The sequence below is a fragment of the Onychomys torridus genome, chromosome 15 (genome assembly GCF_903995425.1).
Source record: "Onychomys torridus chromosome 15, mOncTor1.1, whole genome shotgun sequence".
Taxonomy (NCBI): Eukaryota; Metazoa; Chordata; class Mammalia; order Rodentia; family Cricetidae; genus Onychomys; species Onychomys torridus.
Genome location: NC_050457.1, coordinates 44,592,492 through 44,613,932, shown reverse-complemented (window position 1 = coordinate 44,613,932; position 21,441 = coordinate 44,592,492). Strand labels below are relative to the sequence as shown.

The 21,441-nt window shown below is 40.1% G+C and overlaps 1 protein-coding gene across 1 annotated transcript in view; it reads right to left on the bottom strand.

Annotated features, from left to right (window-relative positions):
• Nucleotides 1–21,441, bottom strand: part of C6 (complement C6) — a 68,791-nt gene that overhangs the window by 10,412 nt on the left and 36,938 nt on the right. The window contains exons 9-15 of the mRNA XM_036206741.1: nt 16,326–16,492; nt 14,849–15,074; nt 12,078–12,249; nt 11,692–11,803; nt 7,341–7,473; nt 5,985–6,173; nt 355–445 (exon numbers count right to left, since the gene is read on the bottom strand). Coding sequence (XP_036062634.1) covers nt 355–445; nt 5,985–6,173; nt 7,341–7,473; nt 11,692–11,803; nt 12,078–12,249; nt 14,849–15,074; nt 16,326–16,492 — 1,090 coding nt within the window. The remainder of the gene's footprint in view (nt 1–354; nt 446–5,984; nt 6,174–7,340; nt 7,474–11,691; nt 11,804–12,077; nt 12,250–14,848; nt 15,075–16,325; nt 16,493–21,441) is intronic.

Here is a 21,441-nt window from a genome sequence, read left to right as displayed (position 1 = left end):
GTTTGAAAGTTTTAAATGGACAAGAGTAATTTTTTTAACATACAAAAATTAGACTGCTTACATAAAGGGAGCCAGGCTGAGACATGATTTAAAACACTCGCTCCCAGGAGGGGGTATTGGAGGTTAGGATAGCAAAGGGGGAAATGACAGTTATAGTCTAATCTCGAAAATAAAAGAAATAGTTAAAAAGAGCTTGCTCCCCAGCAGGAAAAGATGAATTCACCTGAACACAGGAGTCTCAGTTATGTGAAAATTCATGTTTTGTGTTTGTGTGTCAAGGTCAGCCTCTCCATCAAACTGGCTGCACTAGACTGGTCCCCTCAACCTGAGAGCACACTTCAGAGTGCTTCATACCTGCAGTCTTCTTCTGGAGACATACACACACAGTCGGATCCTGACTGTTTTTGTCCTGGTTGACAAAGGCCGTTTGATTTTGTCAGAACATCTGAAACAAAAGACAAGAGAGAGAGAGAAGAACAGTGTCCTTGAGGCTTTCAAGTCCTAAGCTTGAGTTCAGGAGAGCATGTGGTGGGGAAGGCGTCTCATTTGTCTCCTGTATCAGATTTTTCAGTGGGGTTTCTCTAAATAACGTGTCATGAAACAGTCCATCTGAAATGTCCTCTCCAGCTCACTTCCTTTGCTATTTTCCAACCTAAAATTGCTGTTGAGCTCAGAAAATGAAAACAAACAAACACACATACACACAAAATGGGAATGGTGAGAGTTTTATTCACTTGTCTTTCAGATATCTCCTGGATCATTTATGATGCTCTGAGCACTCAGCTAGCTAGGTTCTCAGACCAGACTGAGCAAATCATGCCTCACATTCTGCACCTTGTGGGGGTGGACAGATGTTGATCAAACAAGCACAGGGATACATAGAAAATTGCAAACAATATCAGCATTATTAAAGAGAAAGCATGCAATCAGAAAAACTGATGTTACCAGGAAGATTAGGAACAGGGAGGTGTGTGGATCAGAGAGAGGACAGAGGACATGGGGACTGTTAGAAGCAGAGGGAACATCATGCTTGAAAATTTTCAAAATGAGACAGCATGTGACTTTCCTGGAACTGAGAGAAGGCCAGTGTGGCCGAGTGCAGAAAAACACAAGCATGCAACAAGATGTAGCCCCAGAAGTGGTACACGATGGGAATTAAGGTATCTAATAAGGCTACTCCCCCTTTATGTTCTAGGCAGTACAACTTTGATGGTTTTTAGGCAAGGAATCATGTAACAAGAACAGGTATGGATTTTGAAAAAGAGATAAGCTCTGGCTTTAGTGGAAAAACAGTTTTTGAAGAGGTATAGAGAAGAGGGTTAATATATATACATAATACATAATACATACATACATACATACACACACACACACACACACACACACACACACATATATATATATATATATATATATATATATAAAATCTATGGTGTTATTATAGTGATTTGGGTACAAAAGGGATGGTAATTTAGAACAAGAGTCTGGATGTGAAAAAAGAGAGAAGTAGGTAAATTATATGTGTGCATGTGGCAAACTACAATGAAGTAGGTGTGTGTGTGTGTGTGTGTGTGTGTGTATGTGTGTGTGTTTGTGTGTTAGAATAAATTCTGTCAATATTGTAGTAAGTTATGACAGCAGTCAAGCTTAATTCTTAGTGTCTAGCTTACATAAGAGAAGAAGCACCGGGGACTTTTCTGAAAGGGAAAGTATCAGAGGATGGTTGATTTCTGGCAGGGAAAGACGATGAATCAGATCTCTTTCTGCCCATGTTGGGTTTGTGGTACCCTTCACCCACTGAGACAAATAGACATAGAGGGATTTGGGTATCCCTGTTTAGAGCGTGGCAGAGAAATCTGTGTTAAGGATTAAACTCATTAAGGGAATCGTTAAGGCTGCAGATATGAGTAGGATGCCCCAGTCCAGGAGTGCAGCATGAGGTGGTGGGGCAAATGTTAGTCTAAGGGAGACTCCAGCATTGAGTGTTCTTGCATAGGCAGGAACCTTTGAGAAACAAGTTAGGGAGGAAGGAACTAACGTGAGGAAGTCAACACGGTTGAAACCTGCTGGGAGGCCAAAGACAAGAACAAATATAACATCCGGGAGTTCTAGGATTATGGGTGTTAACTATGAGAATCTTGCAATTTGGGGGTGTTTGTGTGTGTGTGTGTGTGTGTGTGTGTGTGTGTGTGTGTGTGTGTATGTGTAGGGGGTTAATGTCTTGAAAGTCTGATTTTCATATAAGATGATGTAGCAGTTGATCCATTTTTATATACTCTATGTACTAGGATTCTACAGTTAACTAAGAAGGAAAGGAGGAAGGGAAGGAGGAAAAGAATGACAGGAAGTGTTTGGGGGAGAGATTTCAATGAAGACAGAGGAAGGAAACCACAGTGGTTCTTTGATGAATTTATAGGGGGGATTGTTAGTAATTCAGAAAGGAGACAGCAATTTGGACCAAGGAACCAGACACAGAACTGGAGAGAAGTAGATATCTTCAAGACTTTTTATCTCATGTGCATAAAGTGGTATAACAATGGGTTTGTAAATGAAAGTAGGGCCTTTTTTTTTTTTTTTTTTAAACAGGCAACAGGGATTTAGGAGATTGTATACCACACTGATCTCAATTGAGAAAAGTAGGAAAGATTCCAGAAGAAATATGCTTGAACTATGATGAAGAATTGAACAGAGTCCACGTGAAGGAAGGGGACTGCAGTGGGCAGTTGATACTTGAGGTATATTCTCTGTAAGGAAAAACCTCAGTTATCTTTGTTTCCAGGGACGGCTACCCAGAGGGATGTTTAGAAGAGCTGCCTTAGATGGAAAGCTGACATCCCAAGCATGTTGGGGCCAATCCTGGATGATTCATCAGCATCCACAGGACCAGAATGCCTTTGTGAACAAGTCAATTGTTACAATAGTAAGTAAACAGCCACATGCAGATACTCATTAAATTACATAGCAGTACAGGGGATCTGGCTCCCAGTTTCCCACTTAGCCTATTGTGCACAAGATTTGACGAAATGAGGTTTTTGTTAGAGACCCAACTGAGTACTGAAAATAACCATGGGGTGTTGTTTTTGTTTTTTTTTTTTTTTTTTTCTATTTCCATTTTCTACCATTATCTTCTTTTGGAACCTTCATTCCATCTGGTGAAATGTAGCCAAGAACAAACTTGGGTGATTGTAGCTCTAATGTGGTAAGTAGCATGCATGTCAGAAGAGGTCAGTGCGGTAGGCTGCAGTCTGTTCACACTGACACGGAGAGGTCACCATTGTGTTTTTCACACTTGTTCTTCTACGCCCTTCTTCTCACACAGGCTGCAGGGAGGCCTGGAACCTGTTTGCAGTGAGAAGTCAACTTCAAGCAGTGTGGAGCATCATCTTGTCACTTTGAAGTGCTCAGTGAGCACACACGAGCTTTTCATGTCTCTGGTCTCTGATTGTTCAGGAGGAAGCTGGTGCCAGAAGTGAGCCATCCAGAAAGACAAACTCAGGAGCAATGTAAAGGAGAACACTTCCTAATCTTTGAAATGCTGAGAGCAGGAGGACTTTCTGAGGTGGTGTGGAAAGGGTTGGTCCTCGAAGGAAGGAAGAAACGGTGGAGGAAAGTGTCGATTACCTTGTTTCTTCATGGTGAAAACACCTTTTCACACGGAAAGAGCCAAGAGTCTATCTTTGGCCAAGTGACAGCCTGAAAGTGTCTTTACCTCACTTTGACTATTTAATTTTCTTTTCTTTCTTTGACTATGGCCTTTCTATTACAGTCATGAGAGACATAGTATGTGAGATATTTTATTTTCTTTATCAAGATGTAAGACATCTCATGTCTCTTTGTTTGTTTATAATTTAAATTTCCAAAGACAGAGTTGGGTGTGTATGTATGTATGTATACATACCTGCTCTAATGAACAAAATACTACTCAGAGCATCTTAACTTTGGAAGCCTGAAATGTCCAAGCATATCTCTTCTTCTGGTGTGCATATTACTTATCATCATTATGCTCGGGAGCCTGTGATCCAAGACACAACATTCATCTGACGTCCTCACCAGTTCCCATAAGATCTATCTACGTAAGGTTAGTTGAAAGGTTAACTTTCTCTTCTTCCCTCAAATACTCAGAAAGCCCAGAAGAGAACAAAGGATCAGGGCAGCCAGGCACACAGGGAGTTAGAAGAACTGATGCATAAGCTTGGGCTCATTTTCCCTCTGTGGGTTTCTGTTCTTTACAAAAGCAAAATTAGCTTAATATCTTATCTCAGATGCATCCTCGAGAATTCTGATTAAAAGTGAGACGTTACTCAAAAGTACAAGTATCACATGCTTTCTCTCATAGGGAGTGAGTACAAAAGAGGGTCATGGCCAGACGGAAAACAGATAATAATGTATTTTCTCTCAGGGTTAGCTTTATCTACATCATGAATATATATTCCATAGGTGACAGGGAAGCAGAATGAGGAATATGTGGGAGGAGGAAGGTGACCAACCAGAGGTAGAGAGGAGAGAGAGCACAGGGGTAGGGAAGTGGGGACAAACAGGAGCCAGAAACAACGGTGTGCATAAACGAAAAGGTCAGGATGACATCAACTGAAAAGTCAATTTAAGGAAAGCTTAACAACTTAAGGCTGGGGACATGCTCAGTTGGTAGAGTGCTCACCATGCAAGCATGAGGACCTGAGTTTGGACCCCCAGCATTCCTATAGAGAGAGTTGAATGTGGCAGGGTCTTCCTGTATTCACTGGGGAAGCAGAGCCAGGCAGATTCCTGGAGCTCCCTGGTCAGTGAGCCTAACCAAATAGATGAGCTACAGGTTTAGTGAAAGTTTCTTTCTTAAAAAAAATGAGATGGACAGTGGGCAAGGAAAACATCCAAATTAACTTCTGGCCTCCAGATATGTGAGCATACATGTGCATATATACCCACTCCCATACATGTGTAATACAAACACACACACACACATACTCTCTCTCTCCAAAAATAAGTAGACATTTGAAAAAGCCAGCTCTCCTTGTTATTATATAAATTGATTCAACATATAAACTGTCAAAATAAAGAAAAAATAGACTTATTTTTAAGACAAAGCCTTTAAATAGTTAAATAAAAGTGATTTACAAAACAAAACCCATTTTTAAACTAGTTGTGAATGAGACCACTAAAAAGATCTAGGGAAATATGAAAATTCAGTAGTGTTCTCTAGTCAGTTGTTTCAAAGATATTCCTCTATATTTTTTCTCTTCAAAACAATTGTTCTCATCTCTAGGGACACAGGATTTGCCAGGGGAGGTTTCTTAAAATTTTTATATTGACTAAAAACTTTTAAAATTGATATATAAATTGTGTTTATATTCTTGGTGTCCCATGTGACATTTTGGTACAAGCACAAATTAGTGCTGTAATCAAGGTTAACAGATCTACTTCTTCTATTTCTTTGTGGGAAAAATATTCAAAATCCTCTCTAGCTGGGAGCATTTTAAACAGATATCAGACACTGCTTTCTTTCCAGTTCAGTAACATAAATATCAGGAAGGTGGGCTTGGGCAGATTTTAAAAGGATGCCACGCAGTACTGAAAGACATTGTTTAGAGAAGCTGATACAGGAAGAATCAGATGATGGACTAAAAGCCACTAGGAAATTTCAGATATAGGTAATTAATACAATGCCTAATTATATGCCTCCCACTTCTTATTGTTCTTTATTTGAACCAAAACTTTCAGTTAGCTATCAGTTCTGGTCTTGTTAGACTGAGAGATCTTGCATTCCTTGGACTGTCTGTAAATAACAAAGTTTTCTATTGGAATGGGAAATTGAACTCACTCTCTAAGATGTAAATACATTCACTTGGCTAGTAAGACGTTATCTCATCATCGACACAGGGTCCCCTGTCATCTAAAATGCACTTGAGAAGCATCCATGTTGCGGACGCTGAATTACCCATCCTGTGGAGCCAAACCATATGAGAATCCCAAATCCAGTCGTTGCTCACCTTTTTCGCAGGTCAACGAATTTGCAATGGGAGGTGTCCAGGATTCTCCCTCGCATGTGTATCTTGATGGCCCAGAAACAACAAAGCCTTTGGGGCAGGTCAGCTCAATGGTTTCATCAATCTTATAGACTCTCTGAAATGGGGAGATTGTCAGGACATCCTGAACAACTGGCTTGAGGCACTCGGTCCCTGCAGGGAGAGAAATACCTCAGATGTGTTCAGTGGAACAGAATAGTTAACAAGTGCAGGCAGATAGTATGTGACCAAAGAGGTAATGCTAGTGAGCTTTACTGAGTCTGTCCAGCCTCAGTACCTCCTCTTAGTCAGTGAAATTTGGACCCCCAGCTTCTCAGAATCACCACTAAAAAGCCTTTTGTTCTGACACCTGAGCTCTATTTGCCAAGGGATTAGCCCCAGAAACATCTGATTTCTGTTACAGCTTTTGGATATTTTTCTTTCACGAAATATTTATTCTACTCTTATACCTCTTGAGTTTTTCTTTCTCTTTAAAGATTTATTTTTGTTTTATGTAGATGTGTGTTTGAATGCGTATGTGTGTGTGTGTGTGTGTGTGTGTGTGTGTGTATCACATGTGTGTCTAATGCCATGCCTAAGGAGTCAGAAGAGGGTGCTAGATCTCCTGGAACTGTATATACAGATGGTTGAGAGCTGCCTGGAGCTTCTTGGAATCCAATCTGGATTCTCTGCATGAGTAGCAAGTACCCTTACCTTCCAAACCATCCCTCTATCTCCTTTTTGTGTCTTTCTTAAGGTAAATCACAACACTGTTGAGTGACAGGTGTAGGACATTTTAAATGTTAAGTAGACCCATAAGGTATTTGAGGTCCATTTATGAGTCTTGTTTGCCTCTCAGTTTTTACCTTCTCACAGCTTGGGTAGTCACGGGAAACATGTTCATTTAATCTGTTCCAGTAAAGGATGTGATTGTACCCCTCCTTCAAGAATAGTGGTTTGGAGATAATGGCAACTCATACAAAACCCCAAATCTGAGCATTATCTTTTTTGGGATTTATCCATTTGTTTCAATTTTTACATCACCCAAGGTAAATCCCTGTGGTTAGATAAGTTTTCTGGTTCTATGAATTTCTTTTTTAGAGACATACTTCATAGCGCTATGTGCATGAGGCTAATATGCAAGGGCAGGAGAGCTGATATCTGGTATTTTGAAATATCACTTTAGCAAATGAGCCCCATTTACTGCTTCACTAAGTTTTTTCACCATAGTTACCAAAAAAAAAAAAAATAGTAAAACGAGTTGAACTGATTTTGCTCTATTTGTCTTGGGCACATTCATTCTGCAGGGGAGTCATGCAAATGTTTTCCCCCCGCTCTCACGTTGGCATTCGACATCTCCTTGCCTCCAGGTTCTGTCTGGTAAACATCTGTAGTACTGGTATCCCACAGCTTTGAATCCAGTAAGACAGGAAATTTCAACTTCCTCCCCAACAGAGTACAGTTTCTTTTCATTCTAGAATTAAAACCAGAAGCAGAAATTATGAGAGTGATTGATTGTCATCTCTGAATATCATAAGGTCTTCCTGGATCCTGCCCATTGCAGACTCTTGGTATCTACTCACTCACACTGTCTTCTTTAGAGTCTACTCCTCAACACAGCCCAAACACCGTTCTTTTCATTCCTCTTCAGCATCTTTGCTCCCAGATAACTTTTCAGCTGTTCATCCTCTGAGTTAATTTTTCTGCTCTAAACAAATTATAATTTTTGTACTTAAAAAACCTGCTCCTTTGGGGGCATGATGGTACACGCCTTTAATCCCAGCACTGGAGAGGCAGAGGCAGTAGATCTCCATGAGTTGAAGTCCAGCCAGGACTCCACGATGGGGCTGATGTGCAGGCCTTATAGACTAGCCGGTTGCACTTTCTGCCTGAGTTCTGTGTGCTTCCTAGTCTGTGGAGATGAGAGCATCTCCACACACTCTTTTCATCATGGACAGGAGCTCCCCTTGCTGTTGACTGTTCAGCTATAACTTTCCCACCTGAAACCATGAGCAAAAATACATCCTTCCTCCCCCGAGTTACTTCTGACGCATGATCTTTCAAAGATTTATTCATTTTCAATTTTATCGATATATATATATTTTTTTTCCCCAAACACATCTCACAGCAATGAGAAAAGTGATAAAAATACCTGGTCTTGCTAGAATAGAAAGGGTTTCTGCTCTCACTGTGTGATCATCCTACAATTCTAAGCATGTGCCATTGCTATTGAGATGAAAGTACTTCCGATCAGTTAAAAACTGTTCCTTTTATAGCAACTGATTAGTTATCATGTATTTTCCCAGATAATGGATAAAGCATTGCCTTATGTGGACTCACTAAACATCTCAGGATCAAAGTGCGTCTTGCCCTTCTTGGTTGTTAGTTTAAACTAACCCATGCTACTACCATCACCTCCTGCCATTTCCTTCTGCAGAATCTGTATTCTAAAGAAACAAAGCCCCACTCCCTTCTTTGATCCCAGTAGTCTCTTTTGTTGTCCATGCCCTCATGCCATCTTCCACTGGCTAGTCCATCTGTCCTGCCCACCTTCTTTCTGCCTTTCTCTCAAGACCCAGCTCACGTAGCTTTGCAAACTCCAGCTTCCTAAGGTGCACTGAACTTTCACTGAACTTTCCGCTCTGAAGCATCTTGAACAATGCTTTTACTAGCTTTTATCATATTTGGCTGCTTTGGTGCTGAAAGAAGTGGCAACTTCACAACACACACACACACACACACACACACACACACACACACACACACACACACACACCCTTACGTAGGTCTTTGAAACTGCAAAGCATCATCCCTCCTACAGGAGCTGATAAAGGAGCCCTCTATTTCTTTACCAGGAGGGAGAAGAATACTAAGCTCTGACTAGAAAGGTCTTCTCAGAACCAAACTTGAGAATCTGATAGAAGGTGAAAACTGAGCAATCAGCCTTTGTCATGACTTGTTCATGCTACATCCTAGAAGAGTCTTCATGTCTTGGATACAAAGAGACTATCCTGTTGGTTATTATTGATGTGTCTTTGTTTCCAAGGGAGGTGAACTATTAAGAAGTATTGATGACGTGGATCTTTTTTTATTGACTGTACACTTCAAAAATTATTTTACTTATTACTGGTGTGTGTGTGTGTGTGTGTGTGTGTGTGTGTGATGTGTGCATGTGTAAGCATGACATAGCTCCTGTGTAGAAGTCAAAGAACCACTTGGGAGTTGGTTCCATAGTTCTTCCTTGGGTTTCGCGGATTGTACTTGGCCAGGGCTTGTAAGTAAGCACTTTTACCAGCTGAGGCCTCTCACTAGCTAACCGCTGCATACTTTTCATTTATGCATTTCTCCGAAAACAAGTTACTGCTTTGAACTTCTGTCTCCATTTCTCTAAGGAAGCAATAACTTCAAGAACATGTTGGAATCATTGAGCTTACTCTCCAAACTCCACAACTGTCTGCTCAATAACTGTTTTGGTTGTTTGCTTGGTTTTGTTTGTTTGTTTTTTGAGACAATATGAGACATTACATGGCCATGGCTGGGCTGTAACTCACTATGTACACCAAGCTGGCCTTGAACTTATATAGATCCTCTTGCTTCTGCCTCATGAATGGTGGGATTAAAGAAGAGCTTCACCACACCAGGTTTAAATAACTCTTTTTCTAACACATATATTGTTCCAGTCTGTGGGACTTGGTTACAGCATCAGGGAATAGAGAAAGAGACATCATCTCATTTTTATAAGAGGATCCATAAGCATAATGAATTCCTCTTTAGAGCGTAAGTGGGTTTTTAAAATTAAGTAACAAGAAATTTTTAATAGTTCTTGCATGCAGCTGGTATAAATATGTTAAACATTATTTAGGCAGCTAGATCTGACAATGTATAATTTTGATGTCTATGTTCATAAGCAGGAACCAGAAGATGTCTTTCTATAAGGGGCCTGTATCAGTCAATTGTTGGTCACAGAGCACCTGTCATAGTTATTCATGTTTTCTAGTACTGCCTAGAAGTAGTCAAAGGTAATATGTAAATAAATGAATATGGCTGTGTCTGACACCTGCTATAAAGGATTGGTCTCCATTCTATGACTCCCAACCTAGAAGCATTAGTACTGGATGGGAGTTTGTGGCTATTGACGTTTTTTAGGGCCTGTGGTGGTATGAATGAAAATGGCCCCCATAAGTTCACAGGGAGTGGCCTTCTTGGAATAGTTGAGGCTTTGTTGGAGGAAGTGTGTCATTAGGACGGTGGACTCCAGCTAGGCCTAGTGGCTCACAGCTCACTTCCTGCTGCCTACTAGTCAGGATGTAGAACTCTCAGCTCCTTCTCCAGTACAGTGTCTTCCTGCATGCTGCCATGCTTCTAGCTATAAAAATAACGGACTAAACCTCTGAACTGTAAGCTAGACCAACATTAAATGTTTTTCCTTTATAAGAGTTGCCATAGTCATGGTATCTCTTCACAACAACAGAAACCCTAACTAAGACAGGGAGGGCCTCACCTGAGAGCTAGTGAGCCAGAAACTGTGGGAATGGAAGTGGCTGATCTGTATTTTAATATGCCCTCCATTGCATTGGTGCGACTGAGGTCTCTGCTCTGAAATAAAGACTGATTGAAATTACCTCCTTCCAAAATGCCTCCTCTTAAGACCTTTCTGCACAGTACATTAGAACATACAATATGGGCTATTGGCCATGGATATCTGTGAGAGTGGGTTTAGAGATTTGTGTTACTGAGTTTTCATAATAAAAAACTATTGGAAAAGGATTAATTTAAAGGTTTTATTCAGTTTGAAAATGTAAAATGGATAGAGCATGCCTTTTGTGATCAATTTTAACATTTTATATATATATACATACATACATATATGCGCGCGCACGCACACACACACACACACACACACACACACACACATATATATATATATATAAAGATTTATATCTAAAGCCACAGACTTTTGTGACAGTGAGTGCTCAATTCTTATAAAAAGCATTTGAACATATTGTGGTCTGATGAAAAACATGAAATTAAAAAAAATTAGGCTGGGCAGTGGTGGCACATACCTTTAGTCCCAGAACTTGGGAGGCACAGGCAGGTGGATCTACATGAGTTTGAGGCCAACCTATTCTACAGAGTGAGTTCCAGGTCAGCCAGGACAACACAGAGAAACCCTGACTTGGAACTCTACACTCCCCCCCCATATATATATATATATATACATCAGACATGTATTGATTGCTCAAGGGTTCTACAGAGTTCTAACCCAAAAAGATAACACAAACCCAACACCTCAAATGATTATATCCAAGTCTCTTTCATATCTCAGAGAATCTGCCTTAGATGATGGGTGTTAGTTCACTCAGACTCAGAAATAAACAGCCAGGTCTCAGGTGCAGACTGTCACAGCCATCCAAACCTACCCTGTGCTGAAGCTCCGTTCTCTGTTATCACAGTCTACTGCCTTCTTACGACCTGAGTGGTACAAATGAAAATATCACCTGGCTCTTCCTTGACTAACAAGCAGGAATGAAGACACCCCTGGGAATTCACGATAAAAGTGTGCCCAAGAATTTCCGGATATTCCTTCGTCCTTTTGAGACAACATATTCTTAAAGTAGGAAAATAGTAATTTCAATACATTTCAAGTTCTGCTTTTGAACTTTAAGCCAAAAGTTATGGTTAGGATACTTACCCAGATAAATCCATTTTCTGGCAGAGCTGGCTGAGGACACCCTGAATCTGTTTCTTTCTCAGCAAGGTCTACCTCTTTAATTTCTTCATCGTCACTGATACATGGCTGTCCACTAAATGGGAAAAATAAATAAGTGTGTGTGCACACATATATACATGCATACATTAAAGCAATATGCCCACTCTGTCTGCATATTTATAATATACAGATACTGATTAAATAGAGAGAACCAACTGCTTAGTGAACTAAACCTAGGGGCGGATTTGTTGCTTTAGTAGTACATTGTATAGGCACATCAACAATTCTAAGTGGTTTTTTTTTTTTTTAATTATTAACAGTAGTCAATGCTAACCAGTGATCCTTGGTTCCCTTGTACCCAACCTTACACATTTTCCATTATTGAGAATGTACAGTCTTCCTCTTGCTGCCGCTCGCCCTCACAGCGCTGCCCTCCTCGCTGGGGAGCAGGGTTATTACACTCCCGAGTTCTTGATCTCCTATAAGCAGCATTGCACGTGCTCCAGGAAGACCAGCAGTTCCAGTTTCCATCTACTGCATCTGGAACAGAGAAAGACCCATTGCCATCCTGTAGCAGAATTGTTGGAAGTTCTTATTAATAAGATCAAACCCGAGGCCAGTTATTGGGGTGAATGCTGGAAGATCAGAGAAGCAGCACAAGCCACAGTTTCCTCACCTCGCCAGTTCCTCAGCTGGTCTTGTTTCCGCAGACTGCAAGTTTCTGTGTCCTCATCCCAGTGACTCTCAGCTGAACTGTGCTGCTTCTCCAAAGCCTGAATGCTTAATCAGCCAAAATGCTTAACCAGCCAAATGCTTCTAGTTGCTGGTCTTCATGCCTTTATATCTTTCTACTTTCTGCTGTCACTCCCTGGGATTAAAGGCTGGATTTCTGGGATTAAAGGCATGTGTCACCAAGCCTGGCTGTTTCTAATGTGGCCTTGAACTCAGAGATCCAGAGGTATTTCTGTCTCTGGAATGCTAGGATTAAAGGCATGTGCTACCACTGTCTATTCTCATGTTTAATATTGTGGCCATTCTGTTCTCTGACCCAAGATAAGTTTATTTCAGGGAACACACAATATTTCAGAGAATACAATACCACCACACCATCCTGCTACAAAAAAAAAAAAAAATTAGGCTTTGAAACTAGGATAACCTGGTTTCTTCACATTTGTTTTGCAACATGCTTTGTGGGATGCTATAGCTTTATGGTGAGGACTGAAAGAAGTTACTTATGGGGTCTGATACATTGATTATTTTTCCTGTTTGCAAATGCATGAATAAAATAGCAACAGCTGTGGTGATACTATATTTGTAAAATGTGATTTTATTTGTATATTAATAAAGTTGCCTTGGGATCAGAGCAAGCCATCACAGAAGCTGGGCGGTGGTGGTGCACGCCTTTAATCCCAGCACTTGGGAGGCAGAGCTAGGTGGATCTCTGTGTGTTCAAGGATACAGCCAGCATGGTGACACATGCCTTTAATCTCAATACCAACCATAGAAGACCTGGAGGTCTGTATAGACAGTCAGTAACGAAGAGGTCATGTGGCTGGGTTTACAACTAATGAGAAAGCAGAACAGAAAGTCTATAAAAAGGAAAAACACATAGAAGTAGTTCTCTTGCGGAGAGGAAAGACAGCAGAAGCAGTGAAGGATAAGGTATTCCGTTCTTGCTCTGACCGCTTGGCTTTCAACTCTGCAATTGGATCTGTGTTTCTTATTTAACAAGATGGTTACATCTACAAACAGCTATGAATCACTTGAATCATCAATATTTGTATCAATAATATATTATACATATATGCATGAAAACACATGTATGTGCATATATACACATATATGTACAAATAATAACATTTTCTGAACAAAATTATGGTGGTTTGAATAAGAATGGCCTTTGTAGGCTCATATATTTGAATGCTTGGTCATCAGGGAATGGCACTACCTGAGAGGGATGAAGTGTGTGGCCTTGATGGAGTAGCTATGGTCTTACTGAAGGAAGTGTGTCACTGGGGGATGGGCTTTGAGGTGCCACCATACTCCCTGCTGTGTTGTTAATGGACTAAACATCAGAAACTGTAAGCAAGCCCCAATTACATGCTTCCTTTCTACGAGTTGCAATGGTATCATGAGATAGCTTCACAGCAAGAAAACATTGAATAAGACAGAAATAAATATCAAATTATACTTTTATAGGTATTAGAACATATTCCCACTCCTAGGCTTCTCCCTTCCTCTAAAGAAAATGAGTTAATATATTTAGCCATGTATGAAAACTTTACCTGTGGCATAATGTATCCCTTTATGGACATCCTGTTTATACATTACAATACACATAATAATACAATTCTCCAGTAACAGCATGTGGTGGTTTGAATAATAAATGTACCCCATAGTTTCGATCATTTGAATGTTTGACCTCAAGTTGCTGTCTCTGTTTTGGGGAGGCTTAGGAGGGGCGGCCTTGCTGGGGAAAGTGTGTTGCTGGGGTTGGACTTCGAAGTTTCAAAAGCTGTGTGCTGTTTCTGGTGTTCTCTCTCTGCTTCCTGTTTTCCATTCTAGATGTAAGGTCTCAGCTGCTGCTCTCGACACCCGCCACCTGATTTTGCCACTGCTCCACAGCATTCCAATCCTCCGGAGCTGTCGGCCCCAAATAACCCTTTCTTCTACCAGCTGTGTGTTCGGGGTGTTTGGTCACAAAGGTAAAAGAGAAACAAAGACACAATGTCATGTGCTAGCTTTATGATGAGGTCCAATATTATAGGCAGTATATTATAAATCCTCTATATGTGTCTTAAAAGTGTTTAAGCACACACATGTGCATGCACACACACATACATTTCAACCCTCAAGTAATAACAGAATTATCCTCATCTTATGGATAAGGATATTGTAGCTTTGGATAAGTTATATAAATTTTCTAGTGTCATGCAGCTCATAGGTTAGAGCAGAGCCTGGCATTGTTTGCCTTTGGAATCTAACTTTTGGAGGCTTGTTTATAAGCTGGAGGTTGCTAGTGAGTTTATTTTTTTATTTTATTTTATTTTTGTTTTTTTTTGCTTAAATTTATCAAGCTATAATATATTTCTGAGTGGGCAAGGCACTGACCTCACCACAATCAATCCCTGGCACTTACCAGACTTGTAATCTGGAGACCGCCTCTCACAGTTCTCCCCGTAGGTGCCACTCTGGCACACACACACACATTCAGTGCCTGAGAGCCTGGGACGGCCATTGTTCGGACATGGAGCGCACTGGCAAGGGTCAAACTTGGCTGCATATTCGTGCAAAGCTTTCCTGAGGTTGTTCCGTTTTGTCACCGCACACGGGATGTTTCTGACCAAATTGGTGATCGGGGCGAGCTGAGGACAGGTGACAGAGAGCGCTAGTCACTTCCACGTGGGCATTATTTTACCACCACTATCTAGTCCTCATGGAATCAGTGCTTACCAGAAAACCTCACACTTCCGAGGAATTTTTAGAGAACCTAGTATAGATTTCTGGCTATTGAGCCAGGAGAGGGAAGCCCAGTGCCTGAGGGTAGGTGCAAACTGTGTAGAATTAACCATCCCTGCATGTCCACAGGAGAGGAAGCCACATGTTTCCTATTTGGGCTTGTATCATGTTATTTATTAAGCATCAAACATAAGCAGCTAAAGTGCTGAGGTAGGTCACCAAGAATGCTCATTAGTGCTCTGTTGTTACCTCATTAACTTTGATTCAGGCAGGGAGATCTGGAAAGGATGAGGAGAGGTTTCATTGCTTTCTGTCTATGGATGTGCATTGGCTTTTGTTGGAGTCAGTTGAGAAAATGCACCATGGGAGGAAATGGAGAGGTCAACCTGCCATTCATGTGAATGGGAGGATTGTAGAAACAAATAACCCAGGTAACAGGAGAAAAAGGAGAAGTGTGTTTACTCTATGCCAAAAGAAGCAACCATCTACTGTTGTGCTGGCTTTGTTCCTACTATCATCTGTGGAGCTCACGTGCTTTTCTGCTTCATGTAAATGATCCTGTGTTTATAACGATTCAACTGTTCTTTCTCTATTTAATGAATAAGCATAATAGCTTTGGGAAGCCTCTTAAAATGTAGTTATACCATAGGGAAATATGACTACATGGTGTATACTATACAAAGTAACCCATGAACAGCAAAACTCATCTTTTTGTCTAATTACAACAAATACAAAACTGGAAAATCAAATTGATGGTGATGGAAACTGGAAATAAAATGGATCTAAAACTTTCTTGATGTGTTCAAAAAGTGGAGTCACATGAGAAATCACAAAAATGAATATTACTGTCCCATAGGAAGATGAAGAAGAGCACTACTCCCAGGAAAGTATGAGCAATCTTATTCACTAAATTCCCCTTCTCAGCATTTCATGCATGCCAACAATTCTAAACATGGTATTAGAATGCTCACTTAAAATTTAAAATCAATAGATGTGCAATTTAACATTTTTAAAAAAGATATGTCATGCCTGTATATTAAAAACAGGCATTTTGTTTATCATCTGAAAAGGAAATGGAAAGAGAATTGTGTGGCTTGCAGTCTGGGCTGGTGACAAACTGCTGCACCCCTCTTACCCCTAATATTTTCTAGTCTCACCTCAAAATCAATCACAACAGGGTTTTCCTTCACTGATTCTAACCACTCAGAAAAGACTTTCTCCTCTGGACCAGAGGTCCCCTTCTCCCATGCCAAGGCGGCTGCTTGCTGACTCCTCCCACCCTGGACCAGGGATATGGATTTCTCTGCTCCCTGCAACAAGGAACCTGCAAGATATTCAAGAAAACAATCCATTTAATTTTATTGAAAACTCATACTTTAAACACAAGTGAATTTTCTCAGAAGAGCCATGTAGATAGCACAGTTAGGAAGCACCAATGAGCAAATTCAGAGAAAAGAGGCAAGGAACATTCCTTATCCCTACAGGGGGGTTAATAATACATATTACAGTAACAGTGCCAATGGTGCCATTTAGTCAGCACAGGGCACACACCAGGCGCATCACACACATTATCTTACATAATTCTCGTGACAGTCCTAAGTAGATATTAGTGTCACTGCAGATACTAAAGCTGAAAGCAATTTGTTCTGAAACACGCAGTTAGCAACAGGCAGCAGGGGGTTGGAAATGCACCTTAGTCTCTGACTGCTTTGCTCTTGACTACTTGAAGGCAACTTCCAGCCTTGGATTAATATTCCCCTAAGTTTGGGGTCCATGGAATGACACAAACCACATACTTGTTGACTGCTATGCTAGAAACTGTCAATAGTAGGCCCAAACACAAAAACATTGATAGGTTGTTTTTAAACTTACAGCTTCAAACATGAGTAGGAGGTGAGCAGAGAGAAACAAAACTGAGAGGCATGACAGCCAGTGATGTGGGTGAGAGCTCCATCACTGTGGTACCTACTCCAGACTTTCAGTAAGGGTAGCCATGTCATTACTGTTCAGAAATTCTCAAGTGAGATGGTGTAGAATGGAAGAATTGCTCTCACATGAAGAAAGAAGTCTCATCATTTTCAAAGGGAGGACATTAAAAAAATGTTTAGACATTTTTGTATTTATTTTGGTAGAACAGCAGGGTTGGAGGGGAGGATAAATTAGTACCTGACCTTATATTGATGTTGTTGTCCTGCAGTTAACTTTCAGATTGGTATCATATATTTCACAAACAGATTGATCTCAGTAAAAGTTGTATATGCTGGGCGTGGGGTCTTAAGGAGTGAAAATTGTTAGTAGAATACTATTAACTGGTTTTTAACAGAATTCAGTTTCCCTATAGCCAGGATCCTCTGCTTGCTAGGCAAATGTTCTACCATGAAGTTATATCCCTAGCAGCCTTTTATTGTATGTCACATGGTCAACTACAGAGTCAACCGAGCTGGCACAAACTCAGTGTTTAATATAGGCCAGATTTTATTCTTCTCAAAAAATGAGGATTCTCAAGATACACACTTAAAACACTACGATTATTTCCATTTTGTGTGTGAGATATCCTAGACAAGGAAAGATTAAGCATTGATGTTGGTCACATAGTGAAATCAACATTGGAGACAAAGTTTGAATTCAGGCAGTGGGCTCTGCAAGGGTGATAGTTTCTCAACGTGTTAAAAAGTCACAGCCAGGAAAACACCCTTTTTGACTTCTTTGATTTTACTTTTTACCCTCCCCACCCTTCTGCTTTCCTGCAGAATGTATGGTCCAATGTTAAGTCTGAATTTCTTGGTAATGTTTTTTCATTGTTTATTTGGAGCTGAAGGAAGCACTGAACACCATGTCAACTTACTGAATATGTCAAAAACTCAGAAAAAAAAATTCTTTAACCTCGTTACAGTTTTCAAGTCTAAAGACAGAACATGCTTTGCCCCTATCACCTATAAACATCACACTGATTGTAAGTGGGATAGTGTGAGTCTTTACTTGCACACCCAGTATTTTAGCTGGGCATGCAAGTACTGTTTAATTTCTAGGAAAGCTGTTTTCAAAAGTCAGCTTTATTTTACCAGCATATGCTTGTATCAGATTGACACACCTGCTATTGGTTTGTGGATATTCATTCTTTGTCTCTCTGAGCTTTCATTCTTCATCTACAAACTGACCGTCATAATACCTGCCTCACAGGGCTGCCATGGGGATTAAACATTAGCAAAGATCAGTTCTCACATACAACAAACAGTGCCTGGGATATAGTAAAGACTTGACCAGTGTTGATTCCCTCCTCCCTCAACCCCTTCTTCTCTTCTTTTTGCTTTTTCCTCCCTCAATTCTCTTTCTTTCTGTCCTCCATGTATTTACTGAAGTACTCTATTAAGCATTTAGAGTAGAGAGAATGTAGAGACTATGACAACATCCTAGATTTTCTTAAAAGTTAGTACAGAAAATAAGAAGTAAACACACTGCAGTATGATGAATGCTATGATATCACGAACACAGTTTGCAGTGCGAGCTAGTTGGAAAGAACCTGACCCTAATTATAATGATGGAGTTGGAAATTGGGAAAGACATCCTAGACCACCTATCAAAAATTACAATTTCAAGATTTGGTGACATCGAAGTACAAACCACATTGTTAGCGTAGTAAACATTCAAATTCAGAAATACTCCTCCTCATTCCCTTTGTTCATTGTTTTTACATACTCAACGATTCTGTTCTCACTGCTCATTGGATCCCCTGTCTTCCCCTTCGAGCTCTTTATTTGCTTGCTGGGTTAAGCCCTTGATATCAATTATTTTGCTTATGTTCCTGAACTTCATTTTCTCCATTCCTGTCTTGATTCAAGCTGCATTATGGGCTTTGCATACGAACATCTCTGAGTCAGAGAATGGAGGAAAAAGAGGCAAGCTTTGTCTTTTGAACTTCCAAGTCCACCTTTGTAAATCTGGTGGGAGTCATAGATTGGAAGGCCACAGTTTCCACTGTGCAGGACCAGTGAGTCTCATGAGAGAAAAAAGTAATTGTCCAGCTCTTATGTTTGAATTTAAATATCAAAACCCAAGCCTCCTGTGACTCAGAAGAGAAAATTTAAATATTAATTATAGGATGATAAAAATACACAATGCCTTGGGCCATTTTACTTTTCAAAAGGAGAAAAAGGTTTTGAGCAATAGGATGAATGAGAATTTAGATTTGATAAATTCCTCAGTGGAGAATGAGGGTTCTATTACTTGGAGCTGAGTTTAGGAAGGCTTTCTGGAATAAGAAAAATCTGACAGAAACAAATTTGTATCTAATTTGTCTCTAGTACTAGTATATGAATGGATATTTTTATCTAACATGGCACACAAGTTGGTGCTGATTAAGAAAACATAAATAATTCTCTGTTATGTGCATAACATAGTCAAGACTTCCCTAAACCTAGAGGAATCTGCATGGACACAGACTGTCCTGATGTTCCTTGGGACGAGGACTGTTCCGAGGCTCTTCACAGGCCTAGGAAAGATCATCAACACTAGACTGGGTACCTAGGCATGGCTACAGGGACCAGAGCAGGGAGACGGCATGTGAGAGGAAACCAGGATATAGAAGGACAACATGATAACAAAGATACAATTTGTTCTCGGATGCTAAGTGCCTCTGATGTTCTCTCAACAAGTGTGCATGTGCACAGACAAGTACATCCTGAGATTAGCCCTAGGAATTAACAAAGGAGATGAGTCAGGGTCCTATATCTGACTGAAAATTAAATATTAAAAGCCAGAATAATAGATTTATGTTACACTGGTAAGTTTATATTTTTCTACTGTTTAGAAAGAATGGGAATTTGAGAGATATGTTAGGTTCTGTTTAGGAAATAGAAAACCTTGTCTGTGAGTGTGTGAATTTTCCTAATTTTTCTTCAATAGAAAAAAAAGGTTGACTGTTCTCTACATAATAAATTTTAGTCATTTCATCCCCCATTCCTCTCTTTCATGCCCTTCTCTGCACCATGGGTCCCCTTCTTCCCAATGAGTTTATCTTGCTTCTGCATCTTCTTTTTGTGTGTGGAACACTAAGTTCATTAGAGTCAGTTTCTGAGCATCGATGGGAAGTTGTTCAGGAGAACCAATTGAGGAAAATAATTCCCAGGCTTGCCCACAGGCCAGTTTGGTGAGAGACTCAGTTGAGGTTCTCTCTTCTAAATTGACTGTAGCTTGTGTAAAGTTGACATAAAACTATCCAGCACAGTATCCAGTTTTTAAATTTATGTTATGAAATTACTTGTCTGCTTTTCATACCATACTATTTTTTTCTCTTTCCTTTTTTTTTGGGGGGGGGGAGTAGACTGTGGTATAAATGTAGTTGCCAGTTTTATTATTCTCATTTTGTTTATGCTTAACACACTGATATATTCAAATACAATATTTAAAATTGTCTATTAACTATTATAATAAAATACTTGTGTTTGTTTATCATCTGTATTCCTCATGAGACTGCAAATTTCAGATGTGGGAGTTTCTGTGATTGTACTCCTGTGTGTTTGGAGCAAAATAAATAGCAATCAATGAGTCAGGCAAAGTAGGGGAAGAAAAATTTCATATAAAGTAGAAGTTTCTTTAGTTGCAAGACATGAGAAAACGTGAGTTGTTTAGATACTGGAAAACTTTTGCTTTGCAGAGAAAGACAAGGTCTTAGCCTCAAGTCCAGATGAGATCACGACTCCTTTGCCTCTGGTTTAAAAATGCTCTTGGGCATATTTTGTTCCCTTTTTTGGGTTAAGACCTTTATGGCTTCTTAAGGGTACCTTTCTGTTCAGGCAGTTCAATTTGATTTATTTCAGAGCTATGGCTGTTGAGAAGGGGGGCACAGGCGTCATTCCTTATGACAGCCTCTTGGGAGAGTATTCTGAAAAATTGATCTAACAGTCGTTATGCCTTTCTGGAAAAGAAAAAGCAGCCATTTGCTTTCTCCCCCAGTTGGACAGGGACAAATGTCCTTTGTATCTCCAACCCCCATTAAGGTTGATATAAAAAGAATTTTGGCTTTCTCTGTGTTTTCTCTCCTCTAGCTTCTTCCTCAGACGACAATATGGCTCACTGTCGAAGGTCACTGGTGTCTCTGTTATCTTGGACAACACTTATTAGCATGTAGGATTCTGACTAACTCTCAGACTTTTGTGAAACAAAGAAACTCATACGTAAGAGCCTTTAAAAATGCAGTAGCCACAAAGCCCGCCCTAAGTCCTACAGCAACAACAACAAAACTTGACAGTTCATATCCAACAAAGCCCCCTCTAA